Raw genomic sequence first — 27,726 nt, forward strand, 5'->3', positions numbered from 1 at the left:
TGACTGGAAACAGCCCAGTCATTTACGTCTTCTAATTAACAATAAAGATGCAGGATTTGTTCCTAAGCTCATTCTTAAACTTCACCTCGCTGCCCTACGGCATCACCTTTGTTAATTAAATTGCCAGGTCACACTAGAGTCAAATTCCTCGGAGTTTCAAGTATGTGATTCAAACAATATCAAAACCGACTTAACCAGACCTTGAAATCCCCTCAAGAAGGAACACCGGGGGTGGGGGAATCTCCTCTTCGAGGGTATTTTGTTAAGTCCTTGATCTCTACATTCATTGCATTTGTAGTATCTAATTACAGTGTTTTACAAGCTTGTATTTTATTCCTGCTATTAATGTCAGGTTAACTTGCTTTTTTTGTTTTGATAAACCACATTTCATCTTCCCACGCATGTGAACAATATCTGTGGTACTTCCAAACCCAGTGAATTTTTTCCCCCCATTTTCCAAAGCATTTAAAATCAGTGGTGGGGAGCTCAACCCATTCCTTTAAAACTAAGCTACCTGAAAACACACCGATTCTACCGTTCCTGTAACAGGCCGGCCGTAGATTCCTTTGGCTTCCAGTGATACTTCGTTATTAATTCACTCCAATTACCTGTAAGCCATACAATTATGTATGGTGGCTACACAAAGCCTGTAAAGTATGTAACTACTTGTAATTATGAACCTGCGGCCCGCACTCGCTGTCCGCTCTTCCCTCCGCTCCCGGGTTTCCCGGCGCTTCCCCGGGCTCCCGCAGCTCCGCCGCCGCCTCCCGCCGCTCCAGGGGCCGCTCCGCCCGGGCCCGGCCGGGGTCCGCTCCGCAGGGGCCGCTCAGGAGCCAGACGCGGGCGGGGAGCGGCCCAGCCCCGCCGGCCCCGCTCGCCTCAGGGGCCGCGCAGCGCGGGCTGAGGGGCCGCCCGCAGCCTACCGTAAACACCGTAAGCACCGTAAATACCGTAAATACCGCAAATACCGTAAACACCGTACACACCGTAAATACCGTACACACCGTAAATACCGTACACACCGGCAGGTGCGCTCCCCGCTACCGTACTGGCGCCCGCGCGCAGCTCCGCCGGGAGGCGCCACCCAGGGAGCCCGAGACACTTCGTGGTTTTATTTCGGCTGCGAAGCGCGTTACACCCGGAGCGGCCCCGCTGCCCCCGCCCGCCCCGCCCCGCCCCGCTCCTCTCGGGCTTCCCAGGCTCAAGGTCCGCTGCGCCGCGCCGGGCTCCTCCATACGGGCCCGGGCACACCTTCCCCCACCCTGAGGCTGCTCCAGGAACCGGGCCCCGCCGCGGCCCTGCGCCCCGCGGAGCCGCTCCCGGCCCGGCGCTGCCCCGGTGCGGCCGCCGGCTGCTGCCACTCACCTGGCACCGACCCGGAAGCAGCGACGGGAACTCCGGAGTCCTCCTTTTAAAATCTTCCCCGGCGCGCCAACGCCTCTGCTCCGCGCCACAAACCCGACCGGGTCCGGAACCCCTTGTGCGCTGCCGCGCGCCCCACCGGACCGCTTTTGCGACAGCACCGACGCACAGCGCCCGCAGGGGGCGGTGTCGCCCGCAGCAACGCAGCGAGCCCCGAGTTTACCGTATTTACCAGAGCGCGGCGGCATCCTTATGCCTACCGTACTTACTGTAGTTAACACGAACTCCTGTAGGGCCGCGAAAATAACTATTACCTTTAAAACCCACCCAAAACAGCATTTTGTGTCCTTGTGGCCAAGAAGGCAAATGGCACCTGGAGTGCATCAGGTAGAGTGTGAGCAGCAGGTCGAGAGCGGATTATCTTCCCTCTGCTCTGCCCTGGTGAGGCTGCATCTGGAGTTACTGGGACCAGTTCTGGGCTCCCCAGTTGAAGAAGGACAAGGAATCACTGGAGAGAGTCCAGCGGAGGGACACAAAGATGCTGGGGGGTCTGGAGCATCTTTCACATGAGGAGACACTGAGAGAGCTGGGGCTGTGCAGCTGGAGAAGCTGAGAGGGATGTGATCAATGGGATCAGTATCTGAGGGTGGGTGTCAGAGGATGGACCAGACTCTGTTCAGTGGTGCCCAACGCCAGGGTGAGGGGCAACGGGCACAGACTGAAACACAGGAGGGTCCGTCTGAACATGAGCAGAAACTTGTTTGCTGGGAGGTGCCAGAGCCTGGCCCAGGCTGCCCAGAGCGGGTGTGGAGTCTCCTTCTCTGAGACATTCAAACCCCCTGGACCCCCCTGTGTGATCTGCTCTGTGACCCTGCGTGAGCAGGGCTGGGCTGGGGATCTGCAGAGGTCCCAACCAGGCTGGGATCATGAGCTGCGCCAGGGGCTTTCTGCGGGCGGCTCTTCAGTCGCCCTTCCCCGCCAGAGGCCCAGCCACTCACCCCCGGGGCTGCCCCGCGCGGCTGAGGACGGAGGGGCGGGGGGAGGCAGCGGCGCTTCCTCCTCCGCCCGCTCCCCGCCCCGGGGCCGCGCCCGCCGGCAGGTGAGCCCGGGCCATGGCGTACCGGGAGCTGGTGAGGCGCTGGCACCAGGGCGTGCTGGCGGCCGACAGCGGGGACTGGGACGGCGCCCTGGAGATCTTCGGCGGGATCCCGGAGCCGCCCGCCCGCATCTGCTTCAACATGGGCTGCGTGCAGCTGCTGGCGGGGCGGCCCGGGGCGGCGCTGCGGGTGAGCGGGGTCGAGCCGGGGGAACCGCGGGGCGGGCCGGGGGGACGCCGGGGCGGGTGGCACCGCTTGGCCATTGCGGGTTTTTAGGGAATAATGGCTGAAACTAATAATGCTGAAATTGTTGTCCCTGTGGGTGGTGAGAGCCTGGCCCAGGTTGGCCAGAGAGGTGGTGGATGAACCATCCCTGGAGACATCCCAGGCCAGGCTGGACGGGGCTCTGAGCAACCTGAGCTGGTGAAGATGTCCCTGCTCATGGCAGGGGGGCACTGGGGGAGCTGGGAAGGTCCCTTCAACACAAACTGTTCTGTGATGCTACGAAACTCTCATTAAAATCCAGAGTTTCTTGTCCTGCACATCCCACTAAAAGCACAGGTGTGAGCGGTGATGGATGCAAATGGAGCCCTGCAGCCCCGTGTGCCCATCCACAGCCCTGCTCCAGCGCTCGAGGCTGCCGGAAAGCAACATCTGTGCTGGGAACCCTTTGGAACCGGGGAGCAGGTGCAGGCAGGCAAACACCCTGAGGAGAGGCCTTTATCTTACAGCACCCAGCATGTCTGCACATCTGGCTGGCCAGCTGTCAGCTGCCCAGCGAGGAGATGCATTTAAGCTGTTTATTAATTAGCAGTAAGCAGAAATCAGGCTGTGCTGGAGGGGCCCGGAAGAGCCATGGAGCCCTGGGCAGGGCAGTTACAGAATCACCGAATCCCAGGCTGGTTGGGTTGCAGGGACCTCTGCAGATCCCCAGCCCAGCCCTGCTCACGCAGGGTCACAGAGCAGATCACACAGGGGGGTCCAGGGGGTTTGAATGTCTCAGAGGAGGAGACTCCACACCCGCTCTGGGCAGCCTGGGCCAGGCTCTGGCACCTCATAGCGGTTTCTCCTCATGTTTAGATGAGCTTATATTGCTATAAGGGACAACAATGAGCAGAGCACAATGGTGCCCAACAGAGACTTTTTAGCCCTGATGAATGGGCACGGCTGGGAAGAAGCTCACTATGCTTCACACAGGTCAACGGTTGGTTGTTCATTTTTACTCTCTTATAGCACAGTAAAGCAGACAACACAAGGTTTGCTGTTGGAGCCATGGGAGAAGCAGCTGCCACCTCACCAAGAGGTGCAGTCACTCCCTGACCTCCTGCAACATATTTTCACCCGTGCAATGCTACCACTCCTGTCTAGCCAGTACCACGAAAGTTTATTATCTACCTGCCATCTCTTCACAACGACACGTGAAGGAGCATACCTCCCAGCTTTCTCAGAAAGACATTAAGACAGTTTTCCCAGCACGTTGTTACTTTGAACCATCAGCCACAAGCTGTTACCAGCTTTGATAATACTTTCCTGTTTTTAGCTGGGAAACTGGACCAGAAATATTGACTTGTATGTGCAGCGTGAAGCCTGTCGGCTTTCTCCCTTGTACCTTCTCATATTCATCACTGTAGGCTGCTTCAAACAGCCTTCCCTGCTTGGGCTGGTCCCACTGCTCCCACCGTCAGGGCAAACTCTGGTCCAGGCAACACGGTTTTCTCATCACAAGATGCTGGATGGCAAACGTAGCTCATTTGTTATGTCCTGTCCATTTTCCCAAGGAAGGAAAAAAACCTGAAGCTCAGCTCATACAGAGCCAAGACCTAAAAGGTGACTTGGAGCTGTCTCCTGCCCCTCAGCCCAGATCACAGCCTGGCAGTCGGCAGTCCGGAGGAGCTGGTCACGAGCCCAGAAACAGCTTCTGCACCCAGTGCAAGTGCAGCTGGACACGACTGGCTGGGTGCATGCACCCAGGCATCAACAGGAGAGATCCGAACTCATCCTTGCCACGTGTCTGTGTTTTTCTCCTTAGGCATTTGATAAAACCCTTGCGAAGGACAACTCCTTAGCCGTTGGCTTCTTTCAGAGAGGGTTCGTCCGTCTGCAGCTGGAAATGTGAGTGAAGCACGCATCCCATTTCAGTCTTGGCTTTTCTGCTTTTAGTCATACTTTATTCCTAAACGTAAATGATTCTGTAATTCTAAAATGCACTTTGTCCCGCAATTTTAACAGTTCGTAAGGTCCAGTTTGTCCTTAGAAACAGTGTCTCAGGTCAGCAAGTCTTACCTCTGATAACACTGTGAAGATATGAGCTTGTACAACTCTGTGGCCTCAGAGGTGGCTACTATATAGCATTACCACCCCATACACAGAGAGAAAGAAGCTGCTTCTGTATGTGGGGCTGCCAGGAGGTTATGTTGCCATTCAGGTTTTCTTTGGGAATGAAAAGAATATAACTGAGATGCTAGGTGTATCATTGCATGGTCCACACAAACCTGGCCTTCCTAAAAATGCAGTTTGCCCCCAGGGTCTGACTCTCACTCTCTGCTGACAGCAGATTTTAAGAACTTAATCTTCATCTCACTGATTTCATGTTGAGATTGCACCACTAGTGTCACAGGATCGATTACTCATTGTTTCCAGGGTTAAATTGCGTTGACGTCCTGCTCACAGAGGTGGGCGGAGGATATTACAGGTCCTTTCTCACATCCAAAGTTCAGGTATTCTCTTTCCTGGTATTTTCCCTATACTTTCCAGACCTTTGTTTCCACAAAGTGACTTTATTTATTGCTGTGTGAGGGAGCAAAAGTGAGCAGTTCTGCAGTCACAGACAGCCCGTCAAGCAGCTACACGCTCTGTGCCGGCAGAGCTGTGCTCAGGGATGCTGCAGCCCGGCCGGCGCGATGGAGCTGCTCGCTCCGCTCCCAGCGCTGTGACACGGCCGGCAGCAGCCAAGCGAGTGTGTCCCGAGCACACAGGCTGTGCAGGCGGGGAGGGCAGCACTGCGGGCAGACCTGCCCCTGCCACGGGAGGTGACGGCCCCCAGCACCCCCTGGCTCCTTCCCTCATCAGATGCTGCTCCCACCCACAAATCACAGAATCCCAGAACGTCAGGGGTTGGAAGGGACCTGGAAAGCTCATCCAGTGCAATCCCCCCATGGAGCAGGAACACCCAGATGAGGTTACACAGGAAGGTGTCCAGGCGGGTTGCAATGTCTGCACAGAAGGAGACTCCACAACCGCCCTGGGCAGCCTGGGCCAGGCTCTGCCACCCTCACCAGGAACAAGTTTCTTCTCATCTTTAAGCGGAACCTCCTGTGTTCCAGTTTGCACCCATTGCCCCTTGTCCTGTCACTGGTTGTCACCGAGAAGAGCCTGGCTCCATCCTCCTGACACTCCCCCTTTCCATATTGATCCCCAGGAATGAGTCCCCCCTCAGTCTCCTCTTGTCCAGCCCCAGAGCCCCAGCTCCCTCAGCCTTTCCTCATACCAGAGATGCTCTACTCCCTTATTCACCCAGGCACCTTCTCTTGGCCGGGTGATGCTGCACAGCCGTTCCTGGACCCGTTGTTTCACACCTGCAGGCTGAATGGGAACCTGTATTGATTTCAGTTGCAGAGCTGGTATAAATTCAGACTAAATCCCTTATCCTTAGGTTTTCTCTAAACTTCTCCTCACATTGCTCTGGCTGTGCATGTACACTCATCATAGAATCACAGAACGGTTTGGGTTGAAGGGACCTTTCAGGTTCATGCAGTGGCCCCCCGGGCCTTTGGGCCATTTATCCTTATCTCCACCAGACGGAAATCACAGAATCACAGAACAGTTTGGGTTGAAGGGACCTTCCCAGCTCCCCAGTCCCCCCCTGCCATAAGCAGGGACATCTTCACCAGCTCAGGTTGCTCAGAGCCCCGTCCAGCCTGGCCTGGGATGTCTCCAGGGATGGTTCATCCACCACCTCTCTGGCCAACCTGGGCCAGGCTCTCACCACCCTCAGGGACAAAAATTTCTTCCTCATGTCCAGTGTGAATCTCCCTCCTTTAGTTTAAAACCATCACCTCTTGTCCTCTTGCAACAGGCCGTGCTAAAAGTCTGTCCCCATCTTTCTTATCGGCCTCTTTTAATTACTGAAAGGCCTCGGTAAGGTCTCCCTGGAGCTTCTCCAGGCTGAAATCAGGGGTTTCCCAGCCCTCACTTCTCGCCTGAGATATCTGCTGGGACAAAAGTGCCAGCAGCGAGCTGGGCAAGGAGCCCACGGCGTTTGTTAATCTCCGTTCCTTACATTTTCTTCTCCTTGGAACTGCAACTATTTCAGGTATCAAAACCTACTGTTCATCCCAATCAGTAAAACTGTGCAGGTGACTCCAGACACACCACATTCATTTTTTTCTAACTACCATCAAGGAGAGGACAGGGATTTCCTGTGATCACAAGAGGTCACAGCTCTGGTGCAGCTCTCCTCACCCAGGCTACAGAGAAGAACACCTTTTGTGCCAGCTTGATTTTTGAACTTCTCAGAGTCTTCAGCTTTTTTGTCTCAGTTTCTCCTGTCTTCTCTGCATTGTAGGTATGAAGAAGCTCGCTCTGACTATCAAATGGCCTTTAGCCATCTAAGAAAAAATACCTTCATCGATTACAAGCAGCTGGGGCTGAGGCACATACTGTACGCATGGGAGGTAAGAGTCTGTCTGAGCGGCCCTTCCCCTCTGCTGGGCTGTTCCGCAGCAGGCGTTGGTAACCCGAGAGCTTCTCGAGACAGTGCACTGGAACAGTAAAATATTCTGCTTGCACTTTTTTTTTAAAGACACTTAATCATGAGAGTCATAAAACAATGTCGTCTCTGAAGAGTTTAGCAAATTACACAGCTTGAAAAGCAAAACCATTCAGAGCAGATGCTCGGGAATTATCTGTGCCTGTAATACTTAGGCTTACCTGGGTGGAAATATGCATGTAAGTCTTGTGAACTCAGCTCTAAAAGCTGAAATAGGTTGGGGTATAGACAGATGGGAACAAAGTTGGTCCATAATGAAGACTCTAAGAAACTGATGTGCATGAAAGCCTGTCTTTTCAACTGTAGCAAATGGTCTTAACATTACCTCTGGGTTTCACCTCGCACTGGGCTGCCCGCTGGAGTTTGCTTCTGCAACACTTCACTCGCTCCTGCACTGGTAGATGGAGTCAGCCTGCCTCATCCAGTTCAAAACAAGATCGAAGTCTGAATTGATTATAAGTATTTGTAATGTAAAAGACTCCTAGAAACTGTACTTTGCTGCAGGGGTTCATTTTGTTTTCTGTTCTGAGTCCACACACACAGAAAAGAGTATTTAAATCTTGATTCCCGCAAGAGTGAGTAGTCATTGTGTAACTCCAGTCAAGCATGGCCAGAAACCTGTCCTTCCTTCTCAGGTCAGTTTTCATGCACCTTATACCTGGCAGGAAGAATCTATCATCGGCATCTGTGGTATTACCCAAACCTCGTGGGTTTTAACAGTTTCAGTGCCATAGTGCTGCCTTCTCTGAGCTCACACACACTCGGGAACAACAGGTTCCCGTTGGACGGCGCAGGGCTGCAGCAGGAGGACGTTGGTATGTCCTGGGGTGAACGTGCAGCTCCACGTGCTCTGGGCATTGTCAGGACACGTGTGCTCACTGAGCCAAATTCTGCACACAGAAACATTGATTTTATTACAGAGTTGTACAATGTAGATTAAACCAGCATACCAGCGACACAAACGTTTTGATCATTTATACAAAATCCTATCGGTATATACACACCCTCAGGGCAGTCCTGTAGGGCTCATTGGTTACAATATTTGCATACAAGTTTTATATATTTATATACTTGTATATATTTATATAGTTATATACTTGTATTTGCATACAAGTTTTATATATTTACTACGTATTTTTACTACGTATATTTATGCTTGGTGAGTAGGGGTCCTGGAGGTGGTAACCTTCGACCGAGAGGTGTGGTTTTGTATTAAAATGATATTATAATGAGCAAAGTTTACTTTAGGTTTAGCACATCCACAAAATTTGGCAATAATCACAACACAATCACCTGTCCGTGGCTGACTTCTCAATTCCACGACAGGTTTTGTTCTACAATTGAAAGTTAATTACTGTTAGACATCTCATCTATTATTAGCCTAATAGTAACTTTCCAGTAGGCCTCATGGTCAGGTCTTTTGGCCTGTCTAGCAACAATACCACAAAACAATTTACAAGCTGGTCACCCTGTTGTGTAAGGCAGCAAGATATGTGACAGTGGGTCTGTCAGGTCACACTCCTGCCTGTGGACCAGCCGCTTCTCCATACACTGACCTCTGGCCAGAGAGATCTCCCGGTCTACATTCAGCATATAGGTCAAGGCTTCCCAACATGCGGTGTGTAACACTCCCACCCTTTGCCGCTTCACCAATGTATGTGCTGCTAAAGGGTAACAGGTTACAGCTGACAACTTGCACATTCACAGCCCACTGCAATGTGAAAGACATTTAGTTATTTTGCTGCAAAAGGGAATCAGAATTACTCTGGCAGAGCAAAAAATGTTACCTAGCTGCATACAGAAAAAACCCTGTGCGACTTGCCAAGAAAATCCTTACTGGCCTTTCGAGTGCAAGGATAATATTAAAATGTGTGCGGCACCAGAGCTTTCATCTGGTGTTCCCCTGGCCTGGGGCAGCGCTGGCAGCTCCAGCACGCCCAGGGGCTGGCCTGGAGGTGCAGCTTTCCCTCTTTCCACCCTGCTGATGGAGTTTTTCGGCGGTGTTGCTCGGAGCGCCGTCCCTGTGGCGCACAGGGAGCAGGTCGGTGCTGCTGTGTGTGTGCTGTTTGGGTCCGTGGTGCGGCTGGGTGCGTTGTGTTGGGTGTCTGCTCAGCCCTCAGTGCTGCTGCCCTCGCCCGCTCCAGGTGCTGTACAGCACGGCAGCAGCGCAGTGCCGGCTGCGGCAGTGGCAGGAGGCCAGGGCCACCCTGGAAAGAGCCGTTGTGTGGAGACCTGAGGGAAGAACAGCAATCCTGGACATGGCCCTCGAGCGCGTGCAGGTAAAAACACCTCTGTGGGTTCCTAGGTGCGTGTATTGGGCTCAGGTTAAGAAATACAAGATAAGAATGTCCTAATTGTTGTATGTTTGGGTTTTCCTGTCTACCCACCTTGGAAATCTGGTAACAGAATCTAAGCCAGTTGTTGTGATGTTCTACTAAACTAGGGCTTCAGCTAATCAAGTAGCTCCGTCACCCCCAGGTGCTTCATAGCACAGAAACACCGCAGTGGAAAATGACGGGACAACCTCGCAGGTTGGGATGTTGCTTCCTAGTCCCTGTGTCCAGGAGCCCAGTTCTGTTGGTACCTGTGCTGCGAACCAAGCTGCCTCGTGCAGGGTTTAAGTGCAGAACCCCTGCAAGCACAGATTTGGAGGGTCTCCCTTTTCATGACACTGGCTGACTTTTTGAATCCCTTTGGCCTCAGATCCCCTTGGCAGTTCAGATGTTAATGACGATCACATTTAGAGCTTAAGTAGAGTGTAAAAGTTATTTCCGGGGTTGGTTCTAAAGAATAGTTTCCTGTTAGACTCTTTTATGATCAGGAGCAACTTGCAGATCTCTAATTAACTCCTCCTGGAGGGTTCATTATTTTGCTACCTCCACACTTCCTTTTCTTATTTGTATCCTTTCTAAGAGATTATCCCTTTTTTTTTTTTTTTAATCTGATAATCTCTTCTAGCATCATGTTTGTGCCTTACATTAGTATATTCTTTATATTTGCTACTAGCATGCTACTCAGTGGTTGAACACAGGAGAAAAAAGCCATGTTTGAAGTCAAATAGGAAAAATGCTTAGAGATTTGTTTAATAAACTTTACTTCACTGCCCTCCCTTCCTACCCATCCCATCCCAACAGAGTTAGTCTTTGACTCAATGCTGGGTAGTGGCTGCTGAGCTCCTAGTTTGCATGTGCTTGTTAAACCTGAGTGACCTTTTTCAAGTTCACAGTCATCATTTTTGCCCCAATGTCTTCCTGGAGCTGCTGTTGCACACACAGGGAAGCTATACTTGCTTTTCACTGCTGTTATGTTTCATTTAATATCAACTGATGGCTCTTATCTGCTTTCCCTGCCCTAGGACTGTCTGTTTTTAGAGCCTATGCAGGTTCCTCTCGGGGAATTTTTCAGACCACGGAAGAAGGAAGTTGAACAGCTGGATTCAAAAGATTTCCTGGGTAAACCCAAGGTAACAGCATGTGATCATTAACATTACCAGCAAGCAGATTAAAATCCCACTTTCTCCTCTCTCCAGTGAGCATTACTGTTGGCCGCTCTGCCGATCGCTGACCCAAGAGCAGCATTGTCAGGACTTGCAGCCACCCAAGGCATCTGGGACACAGAAGCCAAAATTTGTTAGAATTTCCACCTCTTCTATTAAAACTACACTTTGGTGCTAAAAAAAACTTCCAAGTCTTGGTCACTTTAAACTCTGAAAAAGCTGAACAGGTTCTTAGGGAGCCCTGGGGTTGTCCTTTTGCTGACAATGGCCTTTTCAGGAGGAGCACGTTCCTTCAGCTGTGTTCCCAGAGGGATGGGCAGGCACTTGTGAGACAAATGCTTTGTCACATCCTTGAACGTAACTCTGATCCTTCTGTGACCAATGCAGTCAGCAGACGTGCCACAGGCCAGGGAGCACTGACATGAATAACGGGAAGGGAAACTAATTAATTCATGTGCTTTTAAAGAAACTTGGAAAGACTTAAAAAAACAGAGACACAACCTGTTGAAGTTGTTTCAGGAACCCAGCTCTGCTTTTTTCACTATGTGCGTGGCTCTACTTTGTGCCTGACCTTAGGATGTCGGAGTGAAATGGGTCTGAGTAGATAACCTTGCATGAAGTCTGCGAGGCTCTTCATCCAGCCTGGATTCAGTAATTTCTTTGTCCTCCGACAGGTGATCTCGTCCATCATTCCCAACGATGAGTACTTTGGCTTCGAGCCTCTCAGGCATCAGGTGAGCAGGACATAGCTGTGAAAGGAGGAATGGAGCTGTCATGGAGCTCCAGGTAGGGCCTCAGATCCTAACACCTGTTCAAAGGGACAGTAAATAAATGGGCACTGTTGCTGTATAAGGTACTGTTATAAATAGATGTTGTTTCTCCCACAGAAACAGGGCTTTTACGAACCCAGTGCTGATGCTCTGCGGTAAGTGTTCAGTTCCGCCATGGTCTAACTCTCACTATTTCTCTTCAGAAGGTCATGTTTTATTCTCTGCTGTCTTTGTCTGAAGACTCTGTGGGATCCACGCCCACTTCTCGCCAAGGGTGAAAGACAAACCTGCAAAGGCTTCTGCAGCTGCAAAAGACGCTGCAGTTCAGTGGCACCTCTCGTGCAAGAGTCTCAGGGCAGTTTGCAGGAGCTGATTCGATAGTCTTGGGAGGCAAGCATGGATAATGCCATGGCTGGGGAATGGAAGCAGAGAGTGGTGTGGGACCTGCACACATCCATGGCAGAGGATGCTCAGCTGTCCCATCCTAATTCTCAGAACAAGGCTTCTAAGAAATCACTCCCAGCCCTGCTGTGCTGAGCCAAAAGTCAGTCCTGGTTCAAAACCACATGAAAGTCATTTGATTTGGTGATACTGTGCCAACAGTAATTCAGGGATGAGTTTAATAATTGTTTTGACCTGGAGGGCATTGGTATAATGAAAATGAGTCAGTTGCATCTGGGAAACCTGAGTGTTTTCCAAGCTCGTTTTGTTCCCAGTTGGACCAAAGAGTAGCAATGGAAATCATAACTTCCCAACTTTTGGCACCTGCCACTTTGGATCAGTGCAGTGTTCTGGATCAAAGCCATCCAGCACCAGAATTCCAGGGTTTGTAAAGGTGCTGTCATTCCCATTCTCTCTTTCCAGAGACGGTGAATCAGGCTACTACCGAGTTTCATCCCAGTATTACCCTGAGGGCTCGGAGAAGCTGGCAGTGAAAGGCGGCAGTTTGGTGTTTGTGCTGGCAAGAGGAGGGGATGGCTGGGCCACAGCCATTCACGATGGGCAGGTAAGGAAACCAGAGGGGCTTTCCAGCCCATCCCCACCGGCAGAGACCACAGCCCTGCATGTGAGCAGGAGCCTGCTGCAGCCCCCTGAGCACGTTCCTTGGGGACCCATCTGGGGCTTTTGCAGAGCAGAGGAGGTCAGGGCTCATTTCCACAGAGCAGTTGCTAATTGTAGGTTCCTCTGACACTTCACAGAATCACAGATTCCCAGCCTGGTTGGGTTGCAGGGGCCTCTGTAGATCCCCAGCCCAGCGCTGCTCACGCAGGGTCACAGAGCAGATCACACAGGTGGGTCCAGGGGGTTTGAATGTCTCAGAGAAGGAGACTCCACACCCGCTCTGGGCAGCCTGGGCCAGGCTCTGGCACCTCCCAGCAAACAAGTTTCTGCTCATGTTCACATGGAGCCTCCTGTGTTTCAGTCTGCGCCCGTTGCCCCTCACCCTGGCGCTGGGCACCACTGAACAGAGTCTGGTCCATCCTCTGACACCCACCCGGAGATATTGATCAGCATAAATAAGGTCCCTTTTCAGCCTTCTCCAGCTGAACAGCCCCAGCTCTCTCAGTGTCTCCTCATCAGGAAGATGCTCCAGACCCCTCAGCATCTTTATGTCCCTCCGCTGGACTCTCTCCAGTGATTCCTTGTCCTTCTTGAACTGGGGGGCCCAGAACTGGACACAGAACTGCAGATGGGGCCTCACCGGGGCAGAGCAGAGGGGGAGGATGAACCTCCCTCAACCTGCTGGTCACACTCTTCCTGATGCACCCCAGCTACCACTGGCCTTCTTGGCCACAAGGACACATTGTTAACTTATGGTCAACCTGTTGTTGACCAGGACACCCAGGTCCTTCTCAGCAATGCTGCTGGACTCCCACCAGCTTCTCCCATTCTCCTCTGTAGCTCCACAAGAGCATCTTTTGGGGCACTTGTGCTCTCTGCCATACAGGATCCTACGGTGGAATTGTCTAGGGTAACAGACCTCACCAAGGAGCACCATTTAGAGCTTGTATTTGTCACTTGAGAGCTCTAAAGAGCTGAACAGATAGGTCAGTCCTTATCTGGTGTGTAGTGCCTCTGTTAAATTAACTTTGGGGAGGTTTTGGGAGAGTTTCAGCTGTACAGGAAGGTTTTATAAAGGGCTCTGGAGAAGACCTAAGGAATTAAAGCCCAGCAAATCTGACATCCTTCTGCAGACTAGGGAACAATAGTGGAAACAGATAAATATGACAACATGCTGACTGAAGCCATTTCTCACGTGTCTACTTAAGTACTTTGAAAGAGCCAGTGAATATATAATCTGCCTGTATTTCCGAAAAAAGTCAAAAGATTCTTCACAAGACCACTAAGAAAAACACTGAGCTGTCTGAGCAAGAGAGGCAGGGCTCTGAGGACTAATAACAGGTGGAAATGTAGAAAAAAAGGCTGGGCATAAATGAACAGGTTTGGGGTGGTGTTTGTTGTTTGTGGGCTCTGTGCTTTGTTTTGTTTGTTTGTTTTAAGAAAGGATGTCCCCACACAGAATCTGCTGTGTCCTAGGCAGTTAGCATATTCCTAAGTGATATAGTAATAGTGATACTGATCTAGTGCTTCTTAAGGTGATGGTGTTCCGTGGCAGACAATCTGGGGCTAACAGTGAACAATTACAGAAGTGTTTGAATGTGCTGGTTGATGGCTCAGTGAAGTGTCAGATGAAATTCAAAGCCAAAAAAGAGTAAAATAATAGACACTGGGGGAAATAAAAACATAATTACTCACAACTATCGATTGAAATCAATAGCAGTGGCTGAGAAGACACAGCAATGCTGCTGGACTGGTATTCTCACCACCCTTGCTCCCTTCCTAAGCACCCGTTTTAGGAGCAGGGTATTGGGCTTGCTGGGTGTTGGGTCTGTTGCATCGCAGCCATTCCATCACAGCACCGCTTTCAGCAGAAAAAACGTGCAAAGGGACCACTGGATTTTGTTCAGCACTTTCTGAGCACAAGCCACATGGGCTGATGAACCTGACCATGGGCACACGGGCGTTGCAGCGGTTCTGCCAGGGCAGCAGCAGCACAGAGCGGGGCTGGGGAGGCTGGGGCTGCGTCGGCTCCAGCAGCAGCTCCTGTCTCATCCTGCTCTGCTTTGTGTCCCACAGAAGCTGCACATACCCAGCTCTCTCCTGGAACCTGCCTCGAAGATGGATAAATGGGTGAGCTGACAACCTTGCAACCAGGGGTGGGAAAGGGACCAAGAGATACGTTCAGGACATTTCTTTGTAAGGTTATCACAAGATAGGACAACTGTGTAAGAGAAACAGAGTGTGAAACACTGAGACACCTTAACTGAAGACCAGGTGCTCTTGAACAGGAATGACAGAAGAGTTAAGAGCAGGAAAAATCCGTACTTTTTTATATACACTGAATACAGCAAAATCTGAGGACTTGTACACGTACCCAAGCCACAGTGGCTTGCATCACTAGCTGTCCTAGCTATTGTTGTCTCTTCGCCGCCGTGGGCAATGTGGCACACAAAGATGAGCAGCTGCCACGGCTCTCCTGACCCACTGAAACTTGCTGAGGCACTGGAGCACACTGTGAATTTAAGGGCTTGAGGCGTGTTGTCCAGGCTGCTCCCGTGATGTCTGCAGCCACTAGATGTAGCACAGCAGCAGGCGAGAAGTCCTCCCTTATTCTAGTTCACCAGTAGAGTGAGAGCAGGTTAATCTCCTGCAGTAGGATGGTAATATCTTAAACATGCACTGCTCTTTGTCTCAAGGCCATGCTCCTAAGCTCTAAACCCTCACCTTTGACTTGGGAAACTTCCTTCATCTCCTGTCTCCACCACAGGCATATCCACACATGGTCCCCATCACTTTCAATCTGAACCAGTGTAGAAAGGTGCAAGTCAGACCCTTATAGCCTGTGAGAGATTTTTGAAGCACATGGTTGTTCTGACATTGCTATGATTTTTTTTTCACTCTCTGAATGAGTCCGTGGCCATAACAGACACTTGGGCATTTGCTCCATGTCTGTCTCGCTGTGAACCAGCCCAAGTTCCCAGGTGAGCTCACAGATGATGGGCAGAGCCCTCAGCACAATGTGAGCAACCTCCTTCTGCTCCAGCACCAACCCAGTGAGGGGCAGGAGCCCAAGGAAGTCCCACTGAATCTCTTGTAACTCTGCAACCCTGAGAGCTGCAGAAGCCATTAAGAGCCTGAGTCCGCTGTGTCATGCAGCCAGTTCATGAACTGGTCTCCCTGGGGCTCCCTCTGGGGTTATACCCAGAAGTGGCTGCAGCCTGTCTCACGCACACCAGCTTTGTCCAGTCTCCGGTGTCTTCTGTTCACTCATTTCTGATGTTGTTCTGTTGCAGAAGATCAGCAATGGGATTCCCCTCCCTCCTGCCCAGGTGCCTCCCAGCCGACTCCACGTGAAGCAGAACCCAGATAACCCAGGTATTCCCTGGGGCCAGGGCCCTGTGTGGGTACCCCGTGAAGCTGTGTCCAACCCCTGCTTTAGGGGTGGGAGGGTGCTGGTTGCCCAGGGCGGCCGTGGCTGCCTGTGTGCCAGCGGGTCGCCAAAGAGCTGCCAGAGGCCTCTGCTGACTGCAGGTGCTGCTCCTCTGCTCTTGTTTTGTTCTGCAGAATCTCCTGGGGGAGAAAATGCCTCTGCAAATGATGCTGGTGCCCAAATGGACGTAAAGGTAAAATGTTTCACAGGTGAAGCTGCTACAGCCTCAAGAGATCAAGGTTGTGAGAAGTGTGAGATTGCTGGCCAGATCCTCCAAAATTCCTGAGCTGCCCTAAAATCACTGGAAAAAAACTCTTCCTCTGCCCATTTTCCTGTTTTGAGGAGGCTCCCCGGTGGCCTTTCCTCCAGCGCTCCCAAGCCCGTGCCCATACAGCTCTGTGAGGCAGCCCAAGGCTGAGGCTCACCAGGGCAGTGCCCTTCGCCGCCCTCCAAGGAGCCAAGAGCCCCAGACGTGCCAGTGTTCTCAGACACGTGCTTTTCAGCCCATTTTGCAAGAGGGAGCTGACTTAGAACTGCTTGCGGTCCCTTCTCCCATCCTCCTGTGTGGTATTTTCTGTCGGTGTCAGTCTGGGTACCACAATTCATTCCCATCTGTGTTCTTCTGGGATGATGTCCTCTGATGCAGCTCCATGTCATTACCCACCACTGCGTGTGACGGAGCTGGAATCTCTCTTGTGTCCACTTGAGGACAGCACCTCTCTGGCAGTGCCAGCTGCAGATCAGCTCTGCTCCCTTTGTCTTTGCCTGCTCCCTTTTTGTAGGGCTTTTGGAGGAATTTTTTGTTAGCAGTCTGGAGGAACTGGGGCCCTGCTCATATAGGTTTGGGGTTGCAAGATACCTGTGCGATGGGACCAGAAACAGGCCTCCTGGGTCATGGGAGGAGCTTTCGATCCCAGGCTTCGAATTTGTAGTTCCTCTTCTCATATTCAGATCTGCATTTTGATGCTGCACTACTGTTATGTGGTAGCACTGAGCCGAGGGGCTGTGTCTGTGTCACCTCTTGATATGAGAGTCCTGAATAACCACAGTGCCACATCTCTCAGCAGATCCCACCAACCCAAGGAGAAGCTTCACCCAGCCCGGACAGACCCGTCGTGCTGCGAGCGCGCTGCGAGTGCTCCGTGGTGGTGCGGGCGGGCGAGGTGCCGTCACTGCCGGAGCTGCGGGCTCTGCTGAGGGAGCGGTTCGGGCTGCAGGCAGAGCGAGGAGAGCTGAGGTACCCCCGTGCTCTTGGTGCATGAGTGTGTGGGGGTCCTGGGGACAGCAGGGTGACCACGAGCCAGCACTGGGCCCTTGTGGCCAGGAAGCCAATGGTACCTGGGGTGGGTTAGAAGGGGGTGGTCAGTAGGTCAGAGAGGTTCTCCTGCCCCTCTGCTCTGCCCTGGGGAGACCACACCTGGAATCTTGTGTCCAGTTGTGGCCCCTCAGTTCCAGCAGGACAGGGAACTGCTGGAGAGAGTCCAGCGCAGCCACCAAGATGCTGAAGGGAGTGGAGCATCTCCCGTGTGAGGAAAGGCTGAGGGAGCTGGGGCTCTGGAGCTGGACAAGAGGAGACTGAGGGGGGACTCATTCCTGGGGATCAATATGGAAAGGGGGAGTGTCAGGAGGATGGAGCCAGGCTCTTCTGGGTGACAACCAGTGACAGGACAAGGGGCAATGGGTTCAAACTGGAACACAAAAGGTTCCACTTAAATATGAGAAGAAGCTTCTTCATGGTGATGGTGCCAGAGCCTGGCCCAGGCTGCCCAGGGAGGGTGTGGAGTCTCCTTCTCTGCAGACATTCCAACCCGCCTGGACACCTTCCTGTGTAACCTCAGCTGGGTGTTTGGCTTTCGAAGCCTGAAGGATCTTTCCCAGGAAACTGTACCGTGATCAAGACATGGAGGAGCAGAAGGAAAAACTCTGTGCACAGACGGCTGCCCTATATTGGCTTTTCTCCTCCTCAGCTAGTCTTTGAGATACACAAGGATCAACGCAGAGCGATTTGGGAGTTGGTTCTGGGGTGAGCTCTCCCTGGCTGTGACAGCCCTGGGGGCACGCAGTGTACTCAGGACACTTTAGAATCTTCTCCTCGAGTGTGTGAGGAGGTGACAGGGCCACTCCCTAACAGTGCCCTGTGTCACTGTGCAAGATGACAAGCTCAGAGCTGGCTTACAGGGGGGACTTGTTAAACTGAAGGTGGTAGAGGACTAGGCTTGCCTCAGAGTTTGGCTTTAAGTGAGATGATTTGAGCCGTGTTAATGAACCCTTGCAGCTACAGACATTCGGATGGCAAAGAACTGGGTGCAGTTTCAGGAGAGGAGGATCTACAGAAGATGTGGCAGCAGCTGACAGATGGCCGGCTGACGCTCTGCTGCCAGGTGCGTGGGCTGTGAAAGCTTCTCTGCTGTGCTGGACTCTAATCCAGTCTCTGCTTCGCCTTTCACCCTCCATGACGACTTTCTCCTGTAGGACTCGGACTCCCACTCAGGCAGACCTGTCCTCTATCGGATGCTGGCTCGGCACTCGTACTTCGCGCAGGGACCGGGGGACCTGGAGTTCAGCAAGGGAGACGTGCTGGACATCCTCTCCGAAGGTAGCTCTGCAGTCCTGTCCTCACGCTTGTACTGGGCCAGGCTTTTGGAGGCTGCTGTGGGGAGGGACTGGGCAGTACATGGCCCCTCCAGTGCTCTCTCAGGAGGTACAGGCTTGTGCTGGGTTTTGCCCAGAGTTAAATTCCACCCATGAAAACTCTCACTGACACCACTCACCCTGCTCCTTTCTGTTTTCCCAGTGAACGAGGACTGGCTCGAAGGACGCTGCAATGGTCAGACTGGCATCTTCCCCAAGTGCTTTGCAACCCAGACCAGCTGTGATGCCACCTTCCTATAGCGAACAGGAGCCTTTTCCTGCCGGCTGCTTGGTCTCTGAGGGGTGGGAGACACCCGTCCCAGCTCATCTGAGCCACAGCCCGGAGCTCTGCTGAACCTGCACAGATGTCCGCCACTGCCAGACCCCATGGGCTCAGTTCCAGCAGTCCCACAGCATTTTCTACAGCCTGTTCCAAGACCTGGCATTTTTACTTCTGGGCTTACGCTGCTAAAGATGTGCTTATGCAGGGCTGAGAGAAGCAAGAGGGATTTGGTGTTTGTCCATGGGAAATGTCCATGTGGCAGCTCAGAGCACAGGGGCTCAGATTGCTGGGTGGGAAGAGGTTCCTCTGAATGGACGTTGTCACCCCCTCCCTTGTTGCTCAAGCTCAGGCTGGGAAGGCTGAGCCTCACTCTAAGGAAGCCACAGACAGCCCTCTGTGAGCAGGAGACAGAGCCCTGTTCCCCGGGCCTTTGGGCCACTTATCCTTATCTCCACCAGACGGAAATCACAGAATCACAGAACAGTTTGGGTTGAAGGGCCCTTCCCAGCTCCCCAGTGCCCCCCCTGCCATGAGCAGGGACATCTTCACCAGCTCAGGTTGCTCAGAGCCCTGTCCAGCCTGGCCTGGGATGTCTCCAGGGATGGTTCATCCACCACCTCTCTGGCCAACCTGGGCTCTCACCACCACCCTCAGGGCCAACAATTCCTTCCTCATGTCCAGCCTGAATCTCCCTCCTTTAGTTTAAAACCATCACCCCTTGTCCTATCACAACAGGTCCTGCTCAAAAGTCTGTCCCCATCTTTCTTAGCAGCCCCTTTTAAGCCCAGAAAGGCCACACTAAGGTCTCCCCAGAGCTTCTCTTCTCCAGCTGAACACCCCAGCTCTCTCAGCCTGTCCCCCAGCAGAGCTGTTCCAGCCCTGTGTATATCTTGGTGGCCTCCCCTGGCCTTTCTCCTCTTTCTCTCATCTCCAAGAGGTGCTGCTCTCTGGGAAGCCCCTGTCACCAGTTTGCAGTGGGCTGTATGGGACAACACCTGCGTTAGGACCACCATGGATCATCATCCACAGCAAATACTCCATGGACCTGCCAGAGCTATAGGGCTCTGAGCATCCCTCAGCACAGATGCCTCCGGTTCTTTTCTTAAACCCTTAATTCCTGCCTGGATGTCACTGCTTCATGCTGTGAGGGGATGTAGCTGTGAACCTGCTCAGAGCAGCCCTGGGCTTTGGCAGAGCCTTGGTGGGGCTGGGGAGAGCGCTGGCTGGAGCTGGAGGGACTGAAATGTCTGTCTGGTTCCTACAGCTGAGCTGTGCTGGGCTCTGCTCATCTAAATAAACCACTCAAGGGCTGGGAGCTGGAACCTGCTAGGAATTTGGTATCTGACAAAGCTGGGCTATGTAACTTGAATATAAAATAAACCCTGAGCCAGAGTTGGCAGCTCTTAAATCAACTTCCACTTGTATTTTTCTGCTGAGATATGCCAGTAAATATTTTTAAGGACAGCTGGCAGTGTCTTTGGGAAGATATTCTGTCACGTACTACGGAAGTCTTGCACAGGGCAAGATACAGATGAGGTCACCCTTCTCCTCAGAGTTTAGGTGGCCACCACTGCTCTCCAGCACCGATTGCCTCCCGTGACTGGTGGGAGAGCAGCCCAGTGGGACTGAAGTACCAAGGAAACCGTGCTGGCCTGGTTAGTGACCTTCGCAGTTGAAAAACAAAGAAAGGATTTTATTTCTAGTTTGAATTTATCTGGCTTCATCTAGCCACTGGGTCTCAGTCAGCCTTTGTCAGCCAGATTGAAGTCTTTTCTGGAGTCAAGAGCCTTTTCCTCTTGGAGTACTTGGAGACCTCAAGAGACCTTTGTCATGTTCAATACCTTTACAGAGATGACCCACTTAGACCTCCTGAGCAATGGAGGTGGGTATAATGCCCTCATCCTTCTCCCCCTTCCTCCTTCCTTTTCACCACTTCCCTGCCTGGTTCAGTGGGCAGGAGGCTGGGAGCTACTTGGTTTTCCAGAAGCACTGGAGGACGGCGGCCACCAGGCCTGCCACTATGGCCAGCACAATGAAGGAGACGGCGCCTGCCCACAGGCTGGGCTGGTGCCCCTTGACGTGTTCCAGAGCCTCTGTGGGGATCATGTTGGTGAAGTTCAGCATGAAGCCCAGTGTCCACCCGATGTCAGTGTTCGCTGCCTGAGGTGAGAAAGCAGAAGAGATCATCCAAAAGTGCCTTTCCCAGGCACCGGTAGCTTTGGCGTGAGGGCATCTCTCCCATGAGCTGCCCCAGCTGTGATTTCACGTGTGGCCCTGCCTGTGGTGAATCTGATCTTACCAGGACCAGTTACAGAGGCAGCTTTCCTGTGCCCCCCTCCCCGGGGCTAAAGGGCAGCTGGACACGGGTGACTGCTCTGCGCCAGATGTGCCTGCGTGACCAGCACACGATTTTGGATCTGAGCTTTCACGCTCCCCTATGATCCTTCAAATTTGGTCATATTCTGGCCCAAATGGGTAATGGGGCCACCATCACCTCTCTGATGCTCAAGTCAATTTTGCCCAACATCAGAGACCAAAGTGGCCCAATCCCACTCTGCTCTTCGCTGACCCCCTTAAAATTGAGCTTATGTTCACACCAGAGTGACAAACAAGCTGGTGTCAGAGGTTTGGGGGCAGATACAAAAGAGTGAAGCTGTGCTGGGATCATGGGCTGGCAGGCACGAGGTGGGGACACATTTCTGATGCAGGAGATTCCAAGGATGCTGCTCCCCAACGTGCCATCAGGTCAGGGCAGGGATGTGGCCGCTGCTGCCTGCCCCACAGGGTTACCTGCCGCACAGGGTTACCTGCCGCCTGAACTGGATGCTGCTCCACGTGTGCTCGTCGAACTTGTAGCCATCAAACAGCAGCGTCAAGATATAAATGGCCACAGAGCAGTATGTGTGTAGATTCTCTTTCTGCTGCGGGAAAGTCTCCACCAGCTGTGGGGCCAACAGGGGACACAGTGCAATGGAGAATGAAACAGCTGCTCAGAAACCCTCCCTGGCCCAGGGAACAGCAGGGCCTGGGGACAGGACAAGCACAGGGCTCCCCGCTGCCCCTCGCAGGGCGCTCACCTCTGCCCAGTGCCGCTTGCAGAAGGCCTGGACTGTCAGGTTGACATCACTTAGAGACTGCTGGCTGGTCAGGTTCAGGAAGTGGAAGGTGTAGTAGAACCCAGCAAAGGCCTGGGGGATAAGGGGAAATGGTCAAAACTACATCTCCTTCCTCAGCCAGAGGAAAGACCCAGGGGCACCTCTTGCCTTAGGACAGTCTCATGCAATTCCTAGGGTTCTGCATCCAGTACCCACTTGATGGTCCATCGGAAAGTTTTGGAGCTGGTCAACAAGCCCTGGGGCTGCTGCTTGCACTCTGAGCTAGGTCAGGCTTGCTCCTTGGGACAAGATCTTCCCATTTCCCTCAGGGAGCGCTGGGACATGGCAGGAGGCAGAACTCACCTCCCAGCACAGAAGATTTGCAGATGGGACCAGCTCGGGGGTCCCCTCTCTCCCCACCCTTTCCCACAGCCAGTGGCAGAGGAGCTCCCACCCTCCATCCTCCCCCACCACAGCCACGCCAACGGAGGCTCCTTACAAAGAACTGTCCCCGCACAGGCGGCTGATAAACCCCGTTGAACCCGCACATCCTGTTGGCCCCACAGCTGATGTTGAAGTTGAAGAGTTTCCGGACAGCGATGCTGCACGCATCTGGGTCCCCTGTCCCCGTCACCGTGAGGACCTGCGCAGGGCTGGATGTGTGTGGTGCATGGACACAGGGACTGTTGTAGAGTTCTGCTGTGGTGACGTTCTCCTGGTATCCGTTGGGGTAGCAGGGGTGTGATATGTGCTGGGAAGACAGGTTGCCCTGGAGAAAGCAGGAGCCATTAGTGGAGATGGGCATGGGATGCCAGTGAAACCCTACCCCACAGCCCACCCTGTGCTTCAACATTCACAAAAGGCAGAGTCTGGACCCTAGGAGGATTTGAGGAGAATCAGGACCCATCCTTTGCAAAACTAACCTGCTCGCGGCTTTTGCTGGTCCTGCCATTGGCTCCACCACTGAGCACCACTGTGCTGGGTGGTGATGCCACCGCCAGCCCGGGCGTCCCCATGGGAAGGCAGCCTGCCCCGAGGGCAGCGTGTGCCCTCTGCCTGCACCGAGAGCTTGCTGCTCTTGGCGTTCACTCTGTCCCACCGCACCGTGCAGGCCCCAGCCCAGAAAGAACCAAAGGCGCATCCCGCCGCACGGCCCCAAGCAGCCCCGTCCCCACAGCACTGGGCTGTGAGCTCTGCCCGGGGTGAGACGGGAGGCTGCTGGTTAGTGGCAGAGTGCTGTGCAGGAGGTGTGCTGGGAGCCCTCTCCTGGGCAGAAATTGAGGAAGGGTGAGTTAATCTGCTCATCATGAACAGCTCTCTGTCAGCTCTGCACTGAGCTGCGTGCAGTCTCAGTCCTCTGCCACACCTGCTGCCACATGTAGGGCCGTAAAGACTGGAGACTCAACAAGCACAGCCAGGCGTCCTCTCCTATCTGGATGTTGCATCTATTGTCCAGTAGAGGACTTGGTGGCCTTTCAAACCACTTGTGTTTCAATGAAGCTGACACTTGCGAACTACTCAGCCAAGGAAACACCTCATGCCCATGCCTGAGGGGACAGGGAAGGAGCTGAAGATATAGCTGGGCTTGGGAAATGATGAAAAATGCCCTGACATGACAGCATCTGCAGTGAAGGGAGCCCTGTAAGGGAACCACCACCACCTTCCACCTAAATGAGAGAGAAGTTTTTGATTCCGCAGAAAAATTCAGAGTCTCTTTCAGGTTTTCGAATTTGTATAAATTCTCAATTCCCTAATGCCTTTTCCACAGGCATGCCCAACATTTTTGGAAGACGTTTTTCATGGCAAAAGGAAATGGTTGAGCAGCCCCTGGTGGGCGGCGGCTGCGGTACCTGGTGCAGAGCTGCCAGCAGCATCTTCAGGGCCTGGGTCTGCCCGTAGCAGAGGTAGCTGTGGGTGTACAGGGAGTAGTTGGTGCCGTACAGCCGGAAGGAGACAGAGGTGTTCTCGTCCTCAATGGTGACTCCAGGCTGGAAGGTGATTTGTGTCGAGGCACCTCCAAGGTCCAGAGCTCCAAGAACCTCAGTGTCCTGTGGGTGTTCCCATTTCTCTGCAAAGGAAAACTGGACCCATAAGACAGCAAGCGTTAGTCTGAACTGGAAGGAGTCACAGTCCCTGCCCCTTCCATCAAGGTTCTGTGGGCTCAGAAGCCCCTGAGGGACCTTCCTTCTCCTATCTCCCTGTTTAATCCCTTACTGCCCATATCCTCCTTGGCCCACACAGGCCTCGATGCAACACTGGTCCCTTGGCTGCTGCACATCAGCTTCGATCCAGGGACTTTGAGGAGGGAAAGAATAACCATTCATTTGGTGCCTGGTAATGCTGCATCCCTGTGATGCCAAAATTGACCTGTATGTAAGTGGAGAGCACAGGGCCAGGCTGAGCTGGACACGAACACCTTTGATTCTAGTAATCACATCAGTGGAGTTGAGTGTGCAGTTCACAACAACAGGCTATGTCTATTTGGATGACGAGTTCCCCAAAACTACATTTTTCTGTCCTCTGGGGATAAAGAAACCTGGGTGTAGCTCATACCGTGCTCACTTATGCCCAATGCCCCAGCCCGCACCTTGACAAGGGTCTCCAGGAGGTAGTTGACGGTGATCCAGCCAAAGGAGCCCTCCTCGTTCCCCGTCAGGATCCGAGCTCCGCGGAAGTCCACGGGGTACTCGCCAATGGCTTTGGCGATCTCGGCGAAGACCTGCTCGGCCTTGGTGCTGTTCTGCTCCCTGCACAGGGAAGGAGATAAACCCCATGCAGTGCAGGAGCCGATGGCCGGGGAGCTTTCAGCACAGGGCGAACAGCAAGAGGCTGCCGCCTTCTGCCGAGGAGCGGAGCTGCCCAGAGACAGGCGCATCCCCTCCATCGCTGCCCTGCCCGCGGTGCCTCTCCTGCAGCCGCCAAATCCCTCGGCCGCTGTGCTGGGATTCTCCCTAAACCGCGGCCTGCGGGCTCGGCCTGGGCACGTGGGAAGGTTCAGGCAGGTCTGGCCCAGGAGGCTGATCCAGCCCTGGGGCTGCTGCCGGGCTGGTGCTGGGGGTTTCCCCACGGGCACAGCTGCAGATCCCTCGGACACCCCGGCGGACGCAGACATGGATGTTCTGCCCATCGCCGTGGCCTGCGCGGGCAGCAGTGCCCTGTGCCCCCGGCCCCCGTGTCCCCAGCCCCCCGTGTCCCCAGATCCCCGTCCCAGCCCCCTGCACCGGCTCCGATGCACAAACACAAGGTTGCTGGGGCAGGGGGAGGAGGTGGTCGGCACCGGGCAGGGCCACTACCTCAGCAGCCGCATCCCCGCTGTGGCCCCCAGGTAGGTGGGGGTGTCCCGCTGCTGCTCTGCCGGGATGATCTCCATGGCCTTGTCCAGGCAGGGCTTCAGGCTGGCTCCAGCCCCAGCGGGGTCGTCTGCGTAGCTGGAGATGCCGGGTCCTGCAAGAGGGCGGCGGGGATGGAGAGAGCTCAGTGCCAGCCAGGAGGGACAGGGCAACGTGGGACACGTCCACCCCAAAAGGCCCCAGGGGTTTTCCTGCACACCCAGGCTAGTTCTGGCCTTGCCAAGGGTGTCCCTGGGAGGGCAGCGCTCAGAGCTTGCGTGCCTGGAGACTGCTCACACGCCACAGCCATGGCACACTGAGGGAGCTCTTGCCCTGGATGGATGGGGAGGGCTGCGGTGTGAGCCCTGTGATGTTGGGCACATGCATAATCCCAGGGAGGTCGAACTGCCCAAAGGCAGCCAGCCGGTCCCACAGGACTTGGTTGGCAAACAGAGCCGTTCCTTATTTCCCTGGGGAAGGGTCAGGCTCTCCTTTGTCCTGCTGGGAGGGTGTGCGGAGCTGATACGCACACGCAGAAGTGCCCTCTGCACAGCTTGTTTGAGTTCCTATTTTTAGAGGCTGGCACTGGATCTGAGCACCCAGCATGGTCCTGCGGTGGGTAGGGACAGGCTTTGGGGTGGAAATATCACTATTTACCCTCCCCTGAGCTCTGCACACCATATGGCCATTAGCTCATGCACCCTCTCCGTTACACTTTGTCCTTTGCCAGACCTTTGCAGTTAACCAGTAACTGCCATGCAGCTGCCGCAGAGCCTGGATCTGTGGTTGAGGTGAGTTCTGAGCCCCCCTGCCCCTGCGCAGGCACCTCTGCCCTGGCCTGGTGGCCTTTGACAGTCCCAGCCCAGCTCCGTGGACCATCCAGCTGACCTCACCTCTCCTTGCTAGCCTGGTCCCACCCTCCAGAGGGACCAGTCCTTGTGCAGAAGCCAAACAGCACCTTCATATATTTATAAATGCCCAATAAATAAGTGCCCTTGGGGCATTTACCATCCCTGGCATAAGTCAGCAAACTCGCCTTGGTGTTGCAGGACAGCCACCCTGGCTGGCCAGTCCCCATGTCCCCCAGCTGAGCAGGGGCAGTGGAAAGGGACAGACACATCCTGGCACACTCACCGGACACGGCACAGGCCTCCACCTGGGAGACGATGCCGGTGCCGTTCTCCTTGTCCCCAGGCCACTGGTAGATGTAGAGAGCCGTGTGTGTGGAGCCGGCGTCGAACACCAGCCCGTACTGGGAAGGCAGAGGGGACACAGGGTGTCAGGGGGTGCAGAGCAGCGTCACCCGCCGCAGAGCCAGGGGAGCTCCAGGAGAGTCAGCAGAGCCCCTGGTACGCAGGGGAAACTCGAGTCACCAAACAGTGTCCCCAGCGCAGGGAAAGCCCTGTGGCACTGCAGTCACCAGCTGTGTCAGGGACAAGGCTCCATCACACGCCCTTTGAGCTGGCAATGCTCTGCGATGAAAATGCTATAGGGTCAATCACGGTGACCAAACTCTGCCAGACCCACCTTGGCAAGCCAGCCTATGTGGGAGTTTGTCCCCATCTTGGTGACAAACACCACAGCCTGCCTGAAACCTGTGGAAAGTCCAATACCAAGGGGCAGCCAGCACTCAGCGAGAGCTGGGAGCTGCGCGCCTCCCAAGGACCCTACCTTGGTGCTGGGAGGCAGGAACACGTTCTTCACCTGCACCACACTCAGAATGAGGGCAATGATGCTGAAGACACAGGTGGCTGCCAGGAGACCTGCAACGGCCTTGGCTTTGTAGTCCATTCCTCCTCCAACCTGCAAGAACAGCCCCAACCACGTGCTCACATCTCTGCATTTGCAAGGCCAGTTTTGAAATGCAAATCTCATGGATGGTTATGGGACCTGTCAAGATGGGACTTTCCCCTTCCCTAACTTGGGCTTGAAGCTGTGCTCCAGTACATGGCTGCTCTTATGGGAGGGTCTAGGCAGTCTCAGGCCTAGGACACCCTCTCCTTCTGAACACACCCTCCCTGGGGGCTTTTCAGCATGGCTTTTTCAGCCCTGCCTTCTCAACTGCAGCCCTTCAGGCCCCTCTCTGCGTGCCCCATCCCTCTGCCCTACTCAAACTGGCAGGTCAGCATCTCCTGTCCCAGCAGCATCATCTGGGGAAGCAGAGACAAACAGGAGACCCAGAGTGAGAGCAGGACCATGTCCTGGCAGGTTCCCAGTGTGGCCATCCCCTCCCGGGACGCATGCAGAGCTGCATCCCTCTGGCACCCACATGCCACCATACCCTGCTCCCTTGCAAAACCCGTCCCACCAGACAGGACCATCTGGTCACGTCTGTTGCCCAGCAGTCCCAGACTGCCCTTGTGAGGGTTCTGGCTGCTCCAGGCAAGGGAATGGCATCTCCAG

The 27,726-nt window shown here is 53.8% G+C and overlaps 3 protein-coding genes across 7 annotated transcripts in view; 1 reads left to right on the forward strand and 2 right to left on the reverse strand.

The window, feature by feature from the left end:
- EXD3 (exonuclease 3'-5' domain containing 3) overlaps nucleotides 1-1,494 on the reverse strand; it is a 301,277-nt gene extending 299,783 nt beyond the window's left edge. For 3 of the 5 annotated variants that reach the window (XM_082067865.1, XM_082067867.1, XM_082067866.1), the window contains exon 1: nucleotides 1,366-1,488. The gene's annotated coding sequence lies outside the window, so the exon portion shown is untranslated. Of the gene's footprint in view, nucleotides 1-1,365 lie in introns of all 5 variants that reach the window. The other 2 variants (XM_082067871.1, XM_082067868.1) reach the window with 1 other exon arrangement.
- A 980-nt stretch (nucleotides 1,495-2,474) lies between these two features.
- On the forward strand, nucleotides 2,475-19,384 carry NOXA1 (NADPH oxidase activator 1; the record flags this gene model as incomplete). Its single annotated transcript, XM_082067763.1, has 15 exons — nucleotides 2,475-2,648; nucleotides 4,489-4,571; nucleotides 7,024-7,132; nucleotides 9,372-9,506; nucleotides 10,583-10,690; nucleotides 11,398-11,457; nucleotides 11,611-11,648; nucleotides 12,358-12,499; nucleotides 14,632-14,685; nucleotides 15,849-15,930; nucleotides 16,120-16,178; nucleotides 17,053-17,222; nucleotides 18,261-18,366; nucleotides 18,458-18,581; nucleotides 18,780-19,384. 15 exons carry the CDS (start codon nucleotides 2,475-2,477, stop codon nucleotides 18,875-18,877), a joined length of 1,542 nt encoding a protein of 513 aa, XP_081923889.1. The 3' UTR covers nucleotides 18,878-19,384.
- Nucleotides 19,385-20,798: 1,414 nt separating this feature from the next.
- ENTPD8 (ectonucleoside triphosphate diphosphohydrolase 8) lies at nucleotides 20,799-27,114 on the reverse strand (the record flags this gene model as incomplete). Its single annotated transcript, XM_082067799.1, has 9 exons — nucleotides 20,799-21,059; nucleotides 21,707-21,841; nucleotides 21,977-22,087; nucleotides 22,494-22,763; nucleotides 23,845-24,075; nucleotides 24,582-24,741; nucleotides 25,288-25,438; nucleotides 26,458-26,575; nucleotides 26,995-27,114. The coding sequence occupies 9 exons, from the start codon at nucleotides 27,112-27,114 to the stop codon at nucleotides 20,868-20,870; spliced, it is 1,488 nt and encodes a 495-aa protein (XP_081923925.1). The 3' UTR covers nucleotides 20,799-20,867.
- Between the last annotated feature and the right edge of the window lie 612 nt (nucleotides 27,115-27,726).

This window comes from Streptopelia decaocto, assembly GCF_964273445.1.
Source record: "Streptopelia decaocto genome assembly, chromosome: 17".
In the NCBI taxonomy this organism is placed as follows: domain Eukaryota; kingdom Metazoa; phylum Chordata; class Aves; order Columbiformes; family Columbidae; genus Streptopelia; species Streptopelia decaocto.